Genomic DNA, 18,721 nt, shown 5'->3' with positions numbered 1-18,721 from the left:
TTTCACCTTAAGTTTGTTTCAATTTTAATCGAGGTCAGTGAAGCTCAGAAAAACGCTTCTTTCCCTTTTTTTATTTTAGTTTGACCTTCTTGCTGCGTTTAGTTAACTGAAGAGTAAATGAAAGTTTAACAAACTTTTACAAATTTCGCGGTACTTGTTCTGGACGGGCTGTCGTAATTGCTGCTGCCTTCAGAGGTTTTAAACATTTTAGTGCGTAGCAGGTGCTGTTCGCGGGCAGCATATTATTAATGCACAGTCTGCATATATTAAAGTGATCTCGACAAATGAAAATAGGAATCACCGTTAGTACCTTAATAGGGTTTATTTTACATGCTCATAAACACCCAGAGGCCAAAATAGTTTTAAGGTGAAAGGAGACATTGCTAATTTGAATTGTTTACTAGGACAGCAATCCAAACCATTATTCCATAAATCTCATTATATTTATGCAGTTATAATGTAAATCTGAAAAGTTTTTATGAATTTATTAACATTTTAGAATAAGGTGTCAGTATATACCCACCAGCCCTGCGGAAGTTTCGTTTGCCATGGCCTTAAACTTTTTGATGGTCGTGTCGGTTAAAAAGCCACACTCTTCCTAGTTAAGTTATTTGCTTTGGAATGAAGTTTAACGTGCTTAAGGTAGTGAATATTTAACTGTTATTTTCCTTATATCATGGATCTCTTGGAATCCAAATTAGAAATGATTAATTATTTTTGTTGAAGTATTTTGCAATATAGTCTCCGGCTAATGCAAAATTAAGCTTCTAATTTGTGGCTTCATCTGAGTCTTTCACTTTTTTCATAGAAATCAGCGTTTTATCATTTACTGCAACCAGCGTCTAACACTATTTTTCCATTTCATAGGCCTGCCGCCCCACGACTGGGCGGTGCCAGTCGCTGGTACATAGGTCCCTGTTGTGGTCTATTTATAGGCTTATTTAAATGTATAAAATGTCACCATCCTGCCTATACTAGTCGATTGGCAAAGTATACTAGGTCTGGCAATCCACTCACGTCAGGCCTCATTAACATATTATGCTTAATTTAATTATTTTTTATTTATTTGTTTGGTTCTTAGTTTTAATCGAATTAAATATTTAGATGCTGCTTTGAACTTGTTCTTGATTTTTATATTGAATGCGTATTAAATTAATGTTAAAAATGTTAGTGAAGACTGTTGGGTAGTTTCTTTTTTATGTTTTAACGAACGAGTAGAATTATTTTGACTGCTTCGAGTTATCCTGTACCGTTCATGTGATTTTTCTCATTTTGAATCTAAGCACCGGTCCGAATGAACATTTCTTTAAATGAATTGTGTTTGAGGTTTATTTTAATAGAATAAAAATACCTTTATTTGTTTATTTGTCTATATTTTGTCCAGTGAAGCCTTTGTAGGATGCAAGGAATTGCAAAAACAAAACATCACCTCAAAAAATGTTAGACGATTAACCTTATGGCTGAAGGGACATATGGGTTTACATATGCAGCACGGTGCTTCGGTTTGTGCTGAGAATGTGGGGCTGTCATGTGTGTAGCTTGTCACAGATTTCTGTTACATCAATTAAGGAGCAAAAAGGAAATTTCACAGGGCAGATGTCCAGCAATAATTCACTTTCTTGAAACACACCGGTAACACCCACTTTAATTTAACCGCTCACCACTTTCTCAAAAAAAAATTCTTCGAGCATTACCCTTAAGCTTACTAATGTATTCTTTATCATAGAACAATATAATTATAAAATAATATTAGGCCAATAGTTTTTCACACAACTTTAACAAGAAATAAAATACTGGTACAATGCACTGAAAACCATATTGGCAGTGTTTATTAAACAGGCGTCATGAATAAATTAACTGCAATATACTTGCTCGTTTCTTTATTCACTTGTTTGTTTGTTCTATGATATTTTACATATTCACTTACATAAAATGATTATGGTTCAACCCCAATCCGCAAATCAGATTTTCTCAGTTCAGCTAAACAGCGAGGTAACTGGCTGGCCATGGTTTCCCATGTCAGGGAAAAATATTTTATACCTCAAGGTTATATGAAGAACTATAGGCCTATATATACTTCATAAATCGTTACATATATTCTCTATACGGTGTATTCTGTTAAACATCTACAGACAGCGAAACAGCTGAATTGCTGTTAAATCTTAGCTAAGTTGTGGAAATGCTACAAATACTCTATAGGCGGACTATTCCTAATAAAGTGTTACATTATTTTCTTTTTCAACAAAATTTAAATTCCAGTATAACATTTTGAATCCGTTTCTATAAAAATGGTTTATATTAAACAAGGTCTAACTGTACATAAGATATGCTTAAAATATTTATATTTATTGATTTATAAAAAATAAGATTTACATAAAAGCCGAAAAAACAGTCAATCAGACCGCTACTCACCAGCTTCATACACATTTGTGAAAATAGAAATAAGACAATAACAGTGTCATTATAGCCGTCTTTTTACGAAAACTGTATTTTACGGAAAACCAAACAAACACTATTACGCTATATGGCCAGTTGATGTTTGAAAATTGCGTATAGGAAAAAGGATCCCCTTTAGTAATGGTGATATGAAGCATAAACATTTATTATGTGGAATTGGTCCCTACATGTCCCCTGCAATCTCACACTCCCACCTACAAATTTACTCGCCATGTGCAAAATTCGAGCACATTATAGTCACGTTAAATATTCCTGTGCTATTTTCCAATTAAAAGATTAATAGCCCTGGAAACGGAGTTCATGTGGTGAAGTTTACCATTATGGTTCCTATTCTTAAAGGCGTTATGCTAGGATCCCATTATTTGCTTGAATAAACCTTTTTAATGAGCGAAATGGGACTTGCAGTTTAGTTGTAGTGTTTTAATATGGTGAGGGTTAAGGACATTTCAGCATCAAACAAACACTTTTTTTTCTTTTTTTTCATCATACATGATGTCAAACAATGAAAGATCCAAAGGCCAGCTACCGTTTAGCCCACTACAATATTACAAACCTATATCGGTAATGTATATAACAGCAGGCCTATGGGAAATTAAATCGCAATTTCTGTTATGGACAGCTGAGGTAAAAATAATTCCATATATAAATACGTTGTAAAAGATATCACTTATTTATATGTATAATTAGATTAAATATTGGAGGCGGTTAGCTTACAACAACATTAATTTACATTTATTTCACATAATTGCTGTTGATTAATAGGCACAATGAGCTACGTCTAGCATTCAAGAGACTGCAGTTGTTCACTTCTGATTTGAAATGTCCACATCATCATGTCACATCATTTGCAGCTAACAGGATAAAACAAAATGTTACATGGTATGCGGTTTTTAAATTCATATTCGAATTTGCAATAACTACCCTTATTAGGTTGTTACAGCGCAATGTTTATAAATTCCAGATTAATAGGTGGTCGGCGTTACAAATCACAGCGTTTAAATGTATTTAGAAAACGTACACTACATGATTAACTCTTAGTCACCCCTTCGTGGACGTTCATTTATTCAACAGGATCCTTTAGTTCGAGTATTAGGAGGCCTGGAAGCTTGAAAGGCCGTCAAAGACCAACCAGTTATGAGGCCTATAGCACCTCAGTCGAGCTTAAGGAATAATGTGCTACAATGTACATCTTAAACTTAAAATTCAACTTCAAATCTGTAAATTTAAGAAACGATATGTTATAAGCAAGACATTGTTTTTGACAGAAATCATTTTAAGTTTAGACAATGGGCGACAACAATAAAATATAAAAAGAAAAAAAGAAAGTATGAATGAATGAATGAATGAATGAATGAATGAATGAAAAACCTATTTCAAACTTTTTTCGTGAATATTGTTATCTGTATGAGCTGCGGTTTCTGTGACTTCAGAATGTATTGAAAAGAATGCTGAGAGTCTATAAATCTCGGTAATATACACCAGGTAGGTGTGCTTTGACGACTAACAGACCGTAACAATTGCGATAACCAGTTACAATGCACATGACAACTGCTGTGGATTGGGGTTGGATTCTTCAACATAAACAACGGCTGTTTCAAACACTCCCTTTAATGGATTCGTAATCATTCGCCATAAAGGAAGAGAGGAGGAGCAATCCTTGGTATATCACTGTGATCTCGTCTGCGAATGACACTCTGGAAAGTGAGATGTTTAGTAACTCGGGTCTATTAACGTTTGTTATAACGTCTGACGTTCTGCGGTATCACTAGAAAACCGATTAAACTTATTTTTTTATCAGGCTGCTTTATGTTCGGAGGGAAGCACAAGGCTTGATCTCCTACAGCTGTCAATATTGCGTCGTCCTGGACCAGAATTTCTAACAAAAGTCAGAGACAAATGAATGGCTACGGATCACCGTATCTGTATATGGGAGGTCCAGTCCCTCATCCAAGAGCACCTATTCAAAGGACGCCCAAGTGCGCTCGATGTAGGAACCACGGGGTGCTGTCGTGGCTGAAGGGACATAAGCGATACTGTCGTTTTAAAGACTGTACTTGTGAAAAATGCATTCTGATTATTGAAAGACAGCGAGTGATGGCTGCCCAGGTTGCTCTTCGAAGGCAGCAAGCAAATGAAAGTTTAGAAAGTCTTATTCCGGAAACGCTAAGAACTTTACCCGGACTTTCGGTGTCAGCGACGGACGAAGGCAGCGAAGGGCCACCGCCGCGCATTGGAGGAATGGACGTGAAGTGGGTGTCAGAGCAGTCTTGTAGCACACATTCTACGGCAGGTAAGATGGAGTGATGTTTTCGACCTTTTCCCCAAATATTTAAGTAATAGTCGTGAATTATTCTGCCTAATTACTAACTTATTATTTTTACTTATTATTTTAATAATTTTTCAAATAGTATATATTGATATACATAATACCAAAGTTAAGGCGTAACAGACTACTTTTAAAACTTGTTTTACAAATCCCGATGTGGCTGCTCTAAAGAGGTTTTTTTTTTATTAAATCCGTTTAATAATAAAAATTAACTTAAGACGTACACAAATGCTGCTTATTTAATCAATATATTTTTGAAGGATGACATATAGGCAAGCAGGTAAACAAACATATCAAGTAAAAATATTTAAAATCTTTTGACCCCTAACATTCAAAGGTAGGCCTAGATATTGAAGTACAAATATATTTAAAACTTTTCATTCACATGCACTTTTCAGGAGCCTAAATTTGTACTCAAATATAAAAATCCAGTTGAAATCGTACTGTAATATGCTGTTTTAATTATATTTAGTTTATAGTGGGAATACCATGCCATGCTTAGTAAGACGTTTCTATAAATACAATAAAATCCCATTATTTTGATTGATATCAAGTTCGACTTTTGGAAAGAACAATATCGTTCTTTTATCCTATGACATTTTTTTATCTTGTAACGGAAGACGGTGAACATCTCATTAAACTAATACTTTAAGCGATAAAACTGCGGTGGTCTGAGAACGGTAGTATTGGAAATGAGTTGTGTCGTTTTAGGAAACATTACATTCAGTGACACAATGGGATGATCGACTTTATAAACGACAACTTTTGACGAAGTAAAATTCAGGTAATTTGTTGCTAGCGAGGTAGCAATTACCAAAGCGAGGTGAAAATACACTGATAAACGAGTCTTTAAAACTGGAGAGGCTGCGTTTTCTTAATTTGAAAACTTTGATGAACAATGAACTCTTAAGAGCTTTGGTTGGGAATCAATTGTATGTATAGACGTATTATGGATTATTCATACAAGGCATATTTCCTTTTTAATTGGTTATTGTGAAATAACGGATATTGTGACGGTTTAATACAATTTTTACTTCGCTTTCATTTGTTTCTGCAGATAGCTTAGACTTAGAGCAAGGAAACTTACTTTTCATTTAGAAATTCCTGTGTCAATTCCAAGTAAATTTTCTTTTTTATACTAGATTGAAATTTGCATTGCATAAAATTTCTGCTAAATAAAAATAATTTAAAATAATCAGATACAACTATAATTTTATCTCCCTTTTATGGCTATTAGAGTCTCTCAGTTTTAATAATTGAAATGTGTCATAGATCATTACAGTTAGCTCAACACAATGTTCCTCAGACTGGCTGAAAACATCAAGCTATTTATTGATTATTTATTGATACTTTTCCTTTTAGACCTTAATGAAGATCGGTCAGGTGAGCACTCAGAAACAGACCATGGCAGCAATAGTGACAAGGAGCACGACCGCTCAAGTTCCCCTGAGATGTCAAAGTCCAGTTTATGCTACAATCTGGATTCTACGAATGTCTCCACTACATCAAAGGAAAGTCACTACAATCTTCAAGAGAGCAGCAATGACACTGAGACCAAATCTGACAGTGCCAAATTCCACAGAGAGGAGAACTTAGTTATCGAGGGTCTCTCAGGGTCTGTATCTCTCCCTTTAAATCTCAAGGCTAATCGTCCTCCCTTAGAGGTGCTAAGAAAAATCTTCCCCAGTCACAAACCAGCAGTTCTTGAGTTGATCCTTAAAGGTTGTGGTGGAGATCTGGTAGGAGCCATTGAGGTACTTCTGTCCAGTAGATCGACCCCCAGAGTAGCACCCACTGAAGGCACTGACAACCTTAACTTACCATCTAACAGGCACCTATTTGAACACACCTTGGGGTCCTATCCTGTATCCTCTTCTAAATGGTCAGTGGGATCTGCTTTCAGAGTTCCTGATTCTTTGAGGTTCCCCTCTGAGACCACCAATGTTGTCCCCAGTCCCTTAGCTGTACCTCTGCAGCATCCCTTTTCCCAAGGGCCTCGCTACCCCCTAATGCTGAGAAATTCCATATCCAGGGGCCAGACTAACCCGTTTGTGCCCAGTGATGTGACTCTGTGGAATACCATGACTCTGCAGCAGCAATATCAGCTCAGGTCCCAGTATGTGTCTCCTTTCTCCAGCGCGTCCAGCAGCATCTTCAGCTCCTCTGTCCTTCATTCCCGTCCCTCTGATGATCACAGGATTACAATACAGGAGGATGGATGCACCATGGTACCCAAACAGACTGTCTACGCAGAGGACGACTATGATGAGAGATCCGACTCGTCAGACTCTAGAATTTTAAATTCCTCAGCCTGACCTGAATAGCAAAGACAAATCGAAACAAATAAACAATGGAAAAAACTTAATTGAAATGTCACCTGCTGATTTTTGCTTGAAATTCTCTTAAGTAATAAGTAGCCCTATGGCACTTGGCACTTCTAGAACTTCCAAAGAAAATGAGTTGCAGAAATAATTAAAACATGTATAAAGCCCATTTTGTCCATTAATATTGATATGTATCACAAGTTTGCATGTAATCTACAATGGATATGCCCTACAATTAGAAATGACAAAATTATGTAGCATGTTGAGTATAAACAAAATAAACCCATGTGATGTATTTTGTGTCATTCTTTCTGTTTTTACAGGATATGAGACCGATTAATTAAAACTAAAGAATAAAATAAAGCAAAAACAAATAATGGAAATGCAGATTTAGATAATGGGAATCTAATAGCCATCCTATCAATACTTTTGCAAAGAAATTTCTAAGAGATTGTTATATATTGATGCTTGATCATTAGACAAGACATTAACGCTACTGAAAAGAAGTGCTTTACAACCACTGAGCGACCTCAGTGGTTCGAAGATGGATGGATTAAAAGAACTGCAAACACGTAATACTGTAAAACAATTGATACCTCACTTGCATATCACTTTGGACGAAAATATCCGCTAAATGTAATGTAAATGCAACGTTAAAATGATATACTGTGAATTTTCTGGATCCCATTGCTTTCTTACTAATTAACTTATGTCTTTTTGGATTTAATTTGAAGCATCAAATTCCCAAGAAGGTATTTGATAATATGATTAACTATATAAAACAAAAAATATGTAGTGTTCTTTCATGTGTATATTATTATATTAATTTTCGCAAAAAAATAGAAAAAATAAAAACTTCAAAGTACGTTAACATCATTCCACCATTCAGATAAATACTTCATATTCAATTTTTGTGCATTTTGATCAAAATATTTCATATACACAACAACACAACAGAAAGAACAATGTCATAATGGCAGTTAAACAGGATTCATGAATAACTTGTCCTCGCTTAACAATTTGAACGCGAAATATTGGTAAAAAAACAAATGCCGTAAGACAAATATGAAATCAGAAGCCATATAACATTCTGGAATTATTCTAATTTGTTTTATCGTATGAATTTATGATGCACTACGTTTTATTTACGCACAAAAGTTACTCTTACTAAGTTACGCAATAAATTAATCTTGGGAGTGAACTTGAACTAGGCGTTAATAAAAGACATCAGCTGTATTACGATTATAATGACAGTGCACAGGGAAGACGGTTTTAAACATATAGAAAAGATGGTAATGTAGTTTGTTTTTTCTCGGCCACTGAAATTCCTGCTATCATTGTACTTCAGGTATCCCACGTCGGTAATATTATGAAATAATCCTACATACCGATATCCTCTTTTGTTAATGACCCTAGAAACACAGTATTTGTAGTGGAGGCATTAGAAGCAAGATCACCCTGTTTTGAAATGAATGTTTAGTCTGGTAAAATTTGCACATAACAGCCATCACACTAAGCCAACACAGACGTTACCTGCAGCTTGATATAGTCGCGATACTACACATTTCATGCATTGTATCTTCTAAATACACCAAAAGGGTATTTTTCCCACTGATTATAGTGAAGAAAATGTCTTTTGAATAAAATAATTTACATAGTTGCATGAAAAAACACAAGCACCACGTGCAGTCAATATGTATTTGATGTATAAATTTCATAACTTTGGTATATTACGGTAAATACATATATAGTAGATGTACTACGGTAACAATGAGAAAAATGGAGCAATACGTCCATCTACTGGCACGGTACAGTACTTATTTTCATTTCGAACACGTCAGAGCAGTTCTAATACAAAGTGATACAGTCATTTTCAGTCTCTTTGAAAAGTATTAAAATATTTTAACACATACTTAAATAACGTTAACAAGAGTGTTGAAAAAACGAGTTATAAAATAGCTAATATGGCAAATTCAATTTAGAAAATTCTGCAGTATATGTAGGAATTACTCATTATATTGTGCATTCTATCGCATGTAAGAAGTCTTGCCCATTGGCCTTGGTTCAATGGTGATGTCGTTGCTGCCATTATATGGTACTATACTGCAAAGCTCAAAATCCATTATTTTTTATTGGATTATTTGTTTTTATAGTGAACACAATTTTATAATCAACAAATAAACAAATTAAAAGAATACAATGAAACCCATAGCCAACAAATCTTAGGCCTACTAAACCATGTGTTTAACTGTGGAAACAATATTTTGGAAACAAATACTTAATAGGAACCCAAGTTGACCCTGCGGTGAACTTACTTCATCATAAACAAAACAAACCTGTTGAACATTTATCCTGGTGAATTATGGCTTCATAATGAACACTACTGTGTTAAAGGAGGTAAAATAATTTCACTCCTTTGATTTACAGACGACTATGTGCACTCTCAGAAAAAAGTATCAATTCGTACCTTTGAGGGTACAATTACTTGTCACTGAGACTGCACCCTCAGGTAATTGGACTATGAGGAACATTTCTATACCATTGGAGCTACGTTAATGGCATTCATACTTTTGGGCATAATATTGTATACTGGGGCTGTGGCCTTTTTTCTGACAGCCTGAGTGACGGTAGACTGACACCTCCAGGTCTGAGGCGGGATTGTCAGTCATGGCCCATGTGTGTGGTTAGGGTTAGGGTTAGATGTCTCTAATTTGACCATAGTTTGTGTTTCTGTATGTGCATGCTAGACTGGCACTCAGTCTAAAGGGTCCCCTTCCTGGGAAAGTGTTCAGGCTCCCACATCGATCCTGTATTGTTTGAACGTTATAGAAGAAGAATGAATTTATAGGTGGGTGTTTGGAGGGATCTAGCTAAAAAAGTTCTCAAGAGAATTGGCATCAGTCTATACATGCAAAAATGTATCTGTTTTCAATAAACCAATTAGCCATTGCTTTTGTGATGAAGATACTGTAGGCTGTCCTAGGAAGTACAGGGGTGCCTATGGAGTGTGGAAGGGAGCCACAAACATAATGCAAACATTTCATACATAGTGCTAGCCATCCAGATCTACATGCATACATAAGCAAACAGATTGTTATATGGAAAATGAATGATTGGGACCACATAAATATATACAAAACATGGAGTTATATAAAATATTATAAGTATGACAAGTCATTTATTACAATAAACCAAAGAAATATATTTTTAGATTTGGCACAGTTGTAATATAGGCCAACAGGGTATGTGATATACTGTCACTATTTTGTTGGATTTTTTTATAGCTTGTTTACCACATCAAATAATACGCCGTTCTACAAATAGTCTTGTGTTTATATCGACAATTTATTAAAATATTATTAAAATGTTTAGGTATAGCAGGCATCTATGTCGCTTCTGTAATTCAGTTTAAATTATTTGAGGTGTTAAACCACAGCGTAAACTGAAAGCTGAGTATTTGCATGGCGCAAATTGTTAACCCGCATGCGTTGTATTTAGCTATGCCTCCCTCTATAAATATCGATTATTCAGACAAGAAACTTTGCTGTAGTCTATAGAATTTGAATACACATGAAAAGCCCTGAGCACTTTTTTGCATCTCCAAAGACTGATTTGAATTTAGATGCCCGTCGTTCCCTTTTGTTGACAAAAGAACGAGCTTCCATTATTATTCCATTTGCTTTCGTTATTGTCAATTAAACATCCCTTAAAATCATATATGTTATCATAGAAAATAAAAAGTTATTACCCATGTCCGTTTGAAAGCTTAAGATATCTTCGACTATCTCCCAAACATGAAAGTTTTGTGTGTGTTCTTTAATATTTACACGAATTTAACATAAATCTCTCTCTCTCACACACACACACAAATGCAAATACACTACGAACTTTAATACAAACTAACTTTCTTCACGATTTAGTTTTGGTTGTTCCCAGGGGTGCCAACACTCAGGAAATCTATATTAAAGAAAGCTAAAATTGACAACATCAAAAGCGTTGGGGTAGTTTGCAAACCTAACGGACCATTTAAACGGTAATAAACTCTTACATACATGTAAATGTGTGTGCAGATTTGTCTCGAATTGAAAATCTCACTCCAGCCAGTTGACCAAAGCTGGCAAACCCGGCTGTTCACTTCAATATTGAAAAAGCAACACCCCAAAATCCGGAATATCCAATAGGAGCAAAGGTACCGAGCGGCCCAATCGTAAAGCAAGCTATAGTTGCTCAAGTTTGCCTTAAAAACGAAGTGCTATGACACTACACATAGGAAAAAACCCGATGGAAATCAAGTGATAATTATTTCAGTGGAAGTTTGTGAATGGTAGAAGACGTTGAGAGTTCAAATCACAGTCTGCGCTTAATCGACAATATTTCAAAACACTTAAATTATGTCCCTTGAAAATATATTTAAAATTATTTAAAATACAGTTGACTTTTCACTGTACAGAATCGCGTGTTGGACGCATTTAGGTAAGTTTGAGTTTAAATAATAGTATTTAATATGTTTAAAAATTAAATATGAAGAATATTTACTTATATTTGCGTGAATTCGGAGAATTATATTTTATATAGTATTGAATATTCATATTGATTCCGATATGTATACGGTATACTACATGATATGATGTCTCAAATTTTTCTTTTGTGTTTTTAGACGGGGACACGTCTGAATACCTGAGAATAAGCCTATTTAAGAATTTCACCTCAGTTATCATGACGGATATAGAAATAGATGTGGAGAGCCTACAAACTGAAAATGACCAAGTGGAAGTCAACTTCTCTGAATTAGAGGACAACAAAACAATTAAAATTGATGATCAAAGGACAGATGAGAATATGCGTTTATCAGGGGACCCTAAGAAGCTGGGTCGCACCCCGAAATGTGCCCGGTGCCGAAATCACGGAGTTGTCTCTTCACTGAAAGGCCACAAACGATTTTGTCGGTGGCGAGACTGCCAATGTGCTAATTGCTTCTTGGTGGTGGAGAGACAGCGCGTAATGGCTGCGCAAGTAGCGCTCAGGAGGCAGCAGGCCACAGAGGTTTGCATCCCAAAGACCGCGTCGGATTAACGGCTCCAAGATCTTTAAGTTGTTATGATGTACTGACTAAATTAGCTATGTAGTAATATGAAATTGAGGAGAAATAATTCTAACACATCTGTGTATTTAGTATTATTCGACACACACACACATATGTATATATAATTGAAATATTTATGTATAACACAAAGTCATGAACATGTTCAAATTGTGGGGTAATCCTGTTCTGTTCTAAAGCATTGCCTTTATTATTTATTTAATCATTATTAATCAATGAAATTACTATCATTTATAGGTCTCAAATTTTAATAAATTGTCCTAGATTTATTTGTAACACATTATATCACTTTAGGATAAGAAAGGCATTTCACGAAAACAAACAACGCCTGAAAACAGGACAATGTTTCATTTTCAGCCAATGAACACATTGTCCAAAAGTATCCTCGAAGGTAAGATAAGTGTTGCTCTGATTTCTTTAGTTCTGTGTTGGTTTCTGTTTTAAGTTATCAACGGTAGTTTTTCTTTCAAGCATACTGCTACTTCTGACAAATCTATCTATCTATCTATCTATCTATCTATCTATCTATCTATCTATCTATCTATCTATCTATCTATCTATCTATCTATCTATCTAGTTTGACTAAATAGACAGACTATCCATCTGTTTTTTTGTATGAGATTGTACTGTCCAGGCCTATATTTTCAAATTTTTTTTAATTATGTTATTTTTTTCTGATATTCTTGATGATCTTTTCTTAATACTGTTGGTGAATGGAAAATATTTCTACACACAGTTTAATTCAGTAAACAAAGAATGCAGGAAATGTTGATTTTTGGGATTTTAATTCATTTCTCGTGTAGTAGGATATCACCCTGTTCAAACAAGCTCTTATTTAGAAGGAAGCCAATTTTTGCCTCTTCTAAGCGACCGTATGAGGAAAAGGAGGGCTTTTGCTGATAAGGAGCTAGAGGCTATCATGATGCAGCGAGAACACAAAGAACAAGAGATGTTGGAGTCCACGCAGAAGCCAAGTTCTTCCTTCTTTCTCAGTGGCATTAGTCAAGCAGGGGCCTTCGGTTCCCACAGGACAGAATATGCATCCCCACGATTGGAACTTCTCCCCAGTGATATCTGCAATGTTCTCCCACGATGCCTGGACCTTTCTCTGCAGTATGGGAGACCTGGGAACATGGACCTTCTCTCATCCAATGTGAGCATGAAAACCTCTTACCAACAATATCCCCTTCCACCGCAGTTCAAGATGTGGTCAGGGCACAAAGATATTGAACATGGTCTGCTCTACAAACAGTGCCTTGTGAATTCCACATCTGTTCAGACTGTAAAACCCAAGGATGCCCACTACCCCGAATCAATGTCAACCCCAAGGAGCTCCTCACCAGGTTGGGATCCAGTGTCGGTAAAACTTGAAGACACACAGATGGCTCGGGGGGCTTGTGGACTTTGGCAAGCATGGGTACAGTCTCAAGGGGGGCTCATTGAAAGCTCCAGGGAGTGGTCGACCATTTCCACAGTCAAAAACTGTCCCATGCAGACATTCCCCAATGCAACATTCCACGACCGGCATGGGAATGTTCTAAGCAAGATGATTAATGACAGCACAAAGCCTTGCCTCTCTACAAAGTCAAACTCTTTCCAGTCCCTGATCCAAAAGGAGCTCAATGACAAGTTGGATCTTGAACCAAACTATAAAAAGCACTCAGGAGAAGCTGCAAAGAAACACAGTGACAGCCCTGCAGAAGAAAACCACAGCTTTAGAGCCACTGATAGATGTACAAAGGGACTGACATCCCACAAAATGGAAGTAAAGCTTTCATCCACTGTGTCTTTGCCTTTCTCTGTTGAGTCAATCCTGAAAAAACATTCAGTTATTCCCAACTATGCCCATCAATAACATGAACGATCCTGGTCCTGTGGCTCATGCTGTTCACTCCATCACCATTTAACTCTTGATACACATCCAGTCTGTGAAATTTCTGAAACTTACTGCAAAACGTGTCACTTCTTTTTATGTTTACCAATTCTGTAATGCAAAAAAAAAATTAAGGCAAAAGTATAATGCATAAATAAATGCTGTAAATATGAAAGTAGTGATGTGATGTGTATTGCTTAAGATAAAGGTGGTTTTTTTCTACTTCAAAACATTTATCAATCTTAAATAAAAATGCAAGCGAAATACAAAGATGGAGCACAAATGATCCTTATTTAATGACTTTTGATTAAAATGCATAATATCAAAGCAGCAGAACAGAGTCAAGGTAATCAGTTAGCCAGCCTCTGGACAGTGAAAGTGAAGATGGCAAGTGTGAGTGCAGCAGCTCTGCTAAAATTTACTGTAAGGTCTCACGTGTTAAGCCACGTTTAGACATTACAAACTGTTGTGTGTAGCCTAATTTTGTGCATGTGAAATGCTTGAGTTCTCTACTAACACTCTACGTTTTTAATATTCAGATAATTTTCTCAAGACAATGAACACAAGCTCCCTCACAATACCTCACAATAATAGGTTGTATTGATAAATGCTTATTTTTATCCAACTCAAGAAAGATATGATAGTTTATAAAAAAAAAAACATTGCACTAGTTAAAGAGAAATCGATTTGCCTGGGATGGGCTCTATGCCCTCTGTGACCTTGATTAGATATGTTTTTGTATGGTCAATAGATGGATAATTATTTGACTATAGAGAAAGTTTAATATGAACAGGGAAATATAGTTAGAAATATATTATAAATGAAAGCTAATCAAAATTCAGCCTGTTGGAGCAGCTGTGGAGGTCTTGCAGACTATGAAAACGTGGAAATATAAGCTCCATTAAAATGTGCAATGCAGATACTAAGAATCAACTCCATTTCTGTTTGTGTGATGATACAAGATAAACCTCTGATGACAATACTCACAAGACACATAGTGAAAGATGGTTCCAGACTTAGGTCTCAGGTTACTAAAAGCAACAATGTCTATGAAAAGGGGATGGAGCAGGAATTATAAGGTAAATCATCCTTGAATTTCCTAATCTTGTGCATTCACATTTGAGTGAAGAAATCTGTGCTCTACTGTTCATCAGAATGTTACTTGAAATTTCCTTTTTATAGTCAGAAGTATGTTACACATTAATCCCTATAATAAAGTAATAGTAGTGGAGTAAGTACTAAAAAATATCTTGGAGATTTTTATCTGTCATCTTAGTAGATTGTCTGACAGAAGTTGTTTTTGGTTAATGTCTGATGACACAAAGCACGGCATTCAGTATATAGTCCAAAATCCTATTCATGAAATTATTTTGTGAATTTAGGCTGTGGTATAAAAGGATTAATGCTAAATGTATAGGTAGATGCAAAATAAAGGCACTTTGTAAGGCCTTGAACATTTACAATGCTGTTATTACTGGAGATTTCTAAGGGTAAACAAAGGAAACATAATGACTCAAAGTTGAAGACATCCAGGTGTGCGCAGTTCCTGCGCAGTCTAGTTTTTTAATTGTAAACTGTTGAAAAATGGGATTTAACATAAACTGGTGAGGATAAATATGCAAAAAAAACATGTCCAAAATATTTATTCAGGCTAGAATATTGTATTCTTGTTTCTTAGATTTCTATATTTTGTTCTACATACAACTTATATAATTATAATTGTATATATAAATATGGATGTATTTATGTCAATATATTTCATAAAATTCCATACAAGAAAATTATGTTTAAATATTATTTATGTTGATTTAAAACTATGATATGACGTCTGTTAATGTGTGTCAGCTTAGCCATTTTAAAATCTAAGGTTGCCTTTTATTTTATTTATTATATCCATCCATCCATCCATTTTCCAAACCGCTTATCCTATTGGGTCGCAGGGGGTCCGGAGCCTATCCCGGAAGCAATGGGCAGGAGGCAGGGAACAACTCAGGATGGGGGGCCAGCCCATCGCAGGGCACACTCACACACCAGTCACTCACACATGCACACTTACGGGCAATTTAGCAGCTCCAATTAGCCTCAGCATGTCTTTGGACTGTGGGGGGAAACCGGAGTACCCAGAGGAAACCCCACGACGACATGGGGAGAACATGCAAACTCCACACACATGTGACCCAGGCAGAGACTCGAACCCGGGTTGCAGAGGTGTGAGACAACAGTGCTAACCACTGCACCACCATGCCGTCCCCAGCGATCATCCATTACATGTATTTTTCAACCACTAGCACACATTATATGGCTAGTCAATAGCACATTGATGTTTGTCAAGCTAATAAATTAATTAATTACGTGAGCTGGTGAAGAAATTTAACAAATACATGGAATAGCTGAAGGCTGACATGGTGGTGCAGTGGTTAGCGCTGTTGCCTCAAACCCCTGTGACCGGGTCCGAGTCTCTGCCATGACTCCATGGGTGTGAAGTTTGCATGTTCTCCCCATGTCATCATGGGGTTTCCTCCGGGTGCTCTGGTTTCCCCCCACAGTCCAAAAACATATTAAGGTTAATTGGTTTTGCCAGATTACCAGTAGGTGTGCTTGTGTAAGTGAATGGTGTGTGAGTGGATGGTGACAATTTCAGGTCCAGAAAGTAAAAATCCAGACCATGATTTACCTTCAACCAACCAGTTGACTATAAAGACCCACAGTCACAGAGTACTCATCTGGTTGGTTGAAAGTAAATCATGGTCTGAATTTTTACTTTCTGGACCTGAAATTGCCACCTTTGGTGAATGGTGCGTGAGTGTGTCCTGCGATGGGTTGGTGCCCCATCCTGGTTGTTCTCTCCCTTGTACCCCTAGTCTCCAACATAGCCTCCACCACCCCGAATAGGACAAGCATTTACAGGCTGAGATGCCCTTGAGGAGAGGTTTGGGAACTAAGGCTGCATTCATCTAGACATCCAATGGGATATCAATACCATTTTGAAGAAAAAAAAGTTTTTTTTGTGTTAATCTTAATTTTCATGTTATAATGTTAAATTGTGTTTTTTTTTTCTCAGCAAATATACAATTACTACCTAGATAATTTTCTTTGACTGTTTAAAACCTTTGCACAGTACTGTATATAACTATTTTATTTTTCATAGACATCTGATAGAAATAATACCTTATTTGTACAGGACGTTTTCTTTTTTATGTGAGAAGAGTCTGATGTATGTGTATCATTGAATAGCTATAACTGTGGGGTTCCATGATGGTGTAAGAGAACTGGCATCCTTTCAGTGCAGGTGGGATTTTTTTATACTGCAGAGGTCATCTCAGCTTGCCTCTGCACAAATTCCTTCTGCAGACTTACAAGTGAAAGTTACACCACTCCTGACATCTGTAGATCATCCATAAGGCATGATGTTGCTGCGTGAAAATGAAGAAAAATTGTACTGAGCTTCAGGGATGTGTTGTGTGTTTTGTTTAAGGAGGAATTTTTGGGCACAATAAATTTTTGTCCTCTCCTGAAAGTTATGTGTATCTAGCTAGTTAAATAGCATACATACATAATGTCACTCATTACTGCCCACAAATCTCAACTTTCTTTTTATTCTCATCCGCTTTACTAACATTCTAAATAACATAGCTTTCATCTGTCAATTAGGTACTCATAATGCACATTTCTATGCATATTTACAATGGAGATGGTGTGTAGCCAATTACTTTATGGATATGTGTGCCTATAAGGTCAGAGAGGTTTTCAGTTTGTGTCACCATGAATGTGAACTCTTGGTTTCATTTAGTTTCACTTCTGTCTTTTTATTCAGATACAGGGCTTAATTACTTAAGATCCTGACATTGAGTTACCTGTCATCTAAAGTCTCCTGTCATCTCTTTTGATCAACTCAAACATTTTCAGGCATCTTGACCAAGTCTCTAATGTTAAATCCAGATAAAGTGCATGTTGTTACAGTCTTCAGATCTCCTGTTGTATCTGAGGAGTATAGTTTCAGCACATGTGTTTTTGTGTTTGTAGAAGGGAGTGAACAGGAAGGAGTTTTATGGTGAAAATCCATGACTTGTAAGTGGATATCAGTGTATTTCCAGTGCAACACTAGAATCCAAATCAAATGCTTATATACATATTTCTTTAAAAATATTTTAATAAGTCTTTTTCATTTGGCAAAGTTTGGGTTAGCTTGTCATTACAAACACCTGGTCAGATTTAACATCTTGATTTTGGTGCTGGGGTACAGTAAATCCTATTTAAGTCTAGTTTTGCAACAGGTATGGCATGGAACATTCTTCTCAGGTTCAAGAATGGTTTCTTCCAAAATACACCTGTCACTGTAGTTGGCTGTCTTGACAAAAACATAATTTTGGGAGAGACAAATAATAAAAAAAAAATAACCTTGGCAGTATATGTACACTACAACCTGCTCAGTTCTCTACCTCATCAAAATGAAATACAGTCTAGCACATCTGTAGGAAATATCAAGACCTATATCTACTCCTTCTTTTCAGGGGTTTCCTGTGGCCAGATGTTTATGTTCAGCTCATCATGAGGCCCTCCCTTCTGCCTGCACATTTCAACAATGGCAGATGCTGCTTGGAGCAACGTGACAAGTGGTGCAGGGTGTAGGGAGGAAGGAA

At 36.2% G+C, this 18,721-nt stretch overlaps 2 protein-coding genes across 5 annotated transcripts; both read left to right on the top strand.

The window, feature by feature from the left end:
- The first annotated feature begins 4,131 nt into the window (after positions 1-4,131).
- dmrt3a (doublesex and mab-3 related transcription factor 3a) lies at positions 4,132-7,391 on the top strand. 2 transcript variants are annotated; one of them, XM_049020427.1, is made up of 3 exons: positions 4,132-4,747; positions 6,146-6,398; positions 6,921-7,391. In XM_049020427.1, the coding sequence occupies exons 1-3, from the start codon at positions 4,354-4,356 to the stop codon at positions 7,096-7,098; spliced, it is 825 nt and encodes a 274-aa protein (XP_048876384.1). In that variant the 5' UTR covers positions 4,132-4,353; the 3' UTR covers positions 7,099-7,391. The 2 variants fall into 2 exon arrangements, with proteins under 2 accessions (XP_048876384.1, XP_048876383.1); XM_049020426.1 differs by having other exon boundaries at positions 6,146-7,391.
- A 3,810-nt stretch (positions 7,392-11,201) lies between these two features.
- On the top strand, positions 11,202-14,116 carry LOC125746447 (doublesex- and mab-3-related transcription factor 2-like). 3 transcript variants are annotated; one of them, XM_049020421.1, is made up of 4 exons: positions 11,202-11,296; positions 11,765-12,150; positions 12,503-12,599; positions 13,012-14,116. In XM_049020421.1, exons 2-4 carry the CDS (start codon positions 11,824-11,826, stop codon positions 14,061-14,063), a joined length of 1,476 nt encoding a protein of 491 aa, XP_048876378.1. In that variant the 5' UTR covers positions 11,202-11,296; positions 11,765-11,823; the 3' UTR covers positions 14,064-14,116. The 3 variants fall into 3 exon arrangements, with proteins under 3 accessions (XP_048876378.1, XP_048876379.1, XP_048876377.1); XM_049020422.1 differs by lacking the exon at positions 11,202-11,296 and adding an exon at positions 11,330-11,580 and having other exon boundaries at positions 13,015-14,116; XM_049020420.1 differs by lacking the exon at positions 11,202-11,296 and adding an exon at positions 11,330-11,580.
- The last annotated feature ends 4,605 nt before the right edge of the window (positions 14,117-18,721 follow it).

Source organism: Brienomyrus brachyistius, chromosome 7, assembly GCF_023856365.1.
Source record: "Brienomyrus brachyistius isolate T26 chromosome 7, BBRACH_0.4, whole genome shotgun sequence".
NCBI lineage: Eukaryota > Metazoa > Chordata > Actinopteri > Osteoglossiformes > Mormyridae > Brienomyrus > Brienomyrus brachyistius.
This window is presented reverse-complemented; position numbering and strand designations above follow the sequence as displayed.

Excerpts from the sequence above, each read along its gene's own strand:
- dmrt3a (XM_049020426.1), top strand. The coding sequence starts at position 4,354 with ATGAATGGCTACGGATCACCGTATCTGTATATGGGAGGTCCAGTCCCT. Across the intron at positions 4,748-6,145 it reads TAGCACACATTCTACGGCAG|ACCTTAATGAAGATCGGTCA; the intron begins GTAAGATGGAGT and ends TTTTCCTTTTAG.
- LOC125746447 (XM_049020421.1), top strand. The coding sequence starts at position 11,824 with ATGACGGATATAGAAATAGATGTGGAGAGCCTACAAACTGAAAATGAC. Across the intron at positions 12,151-12,502 it reads GGAGGCAGCAGGCCACAGAG|GATAAGAAAGGCATTTCACG; the intron begins GTTTGCATCCCA and ends ATATCACTTTAG. Across the intron at positions 12,600-13,011 it reads GTCCAAAAGTATCCTCGAAG|TAGGATATCACCCTGTTCAA; the intron begins GTAAGATAAGTG and ends TTTCTCGTGTAG.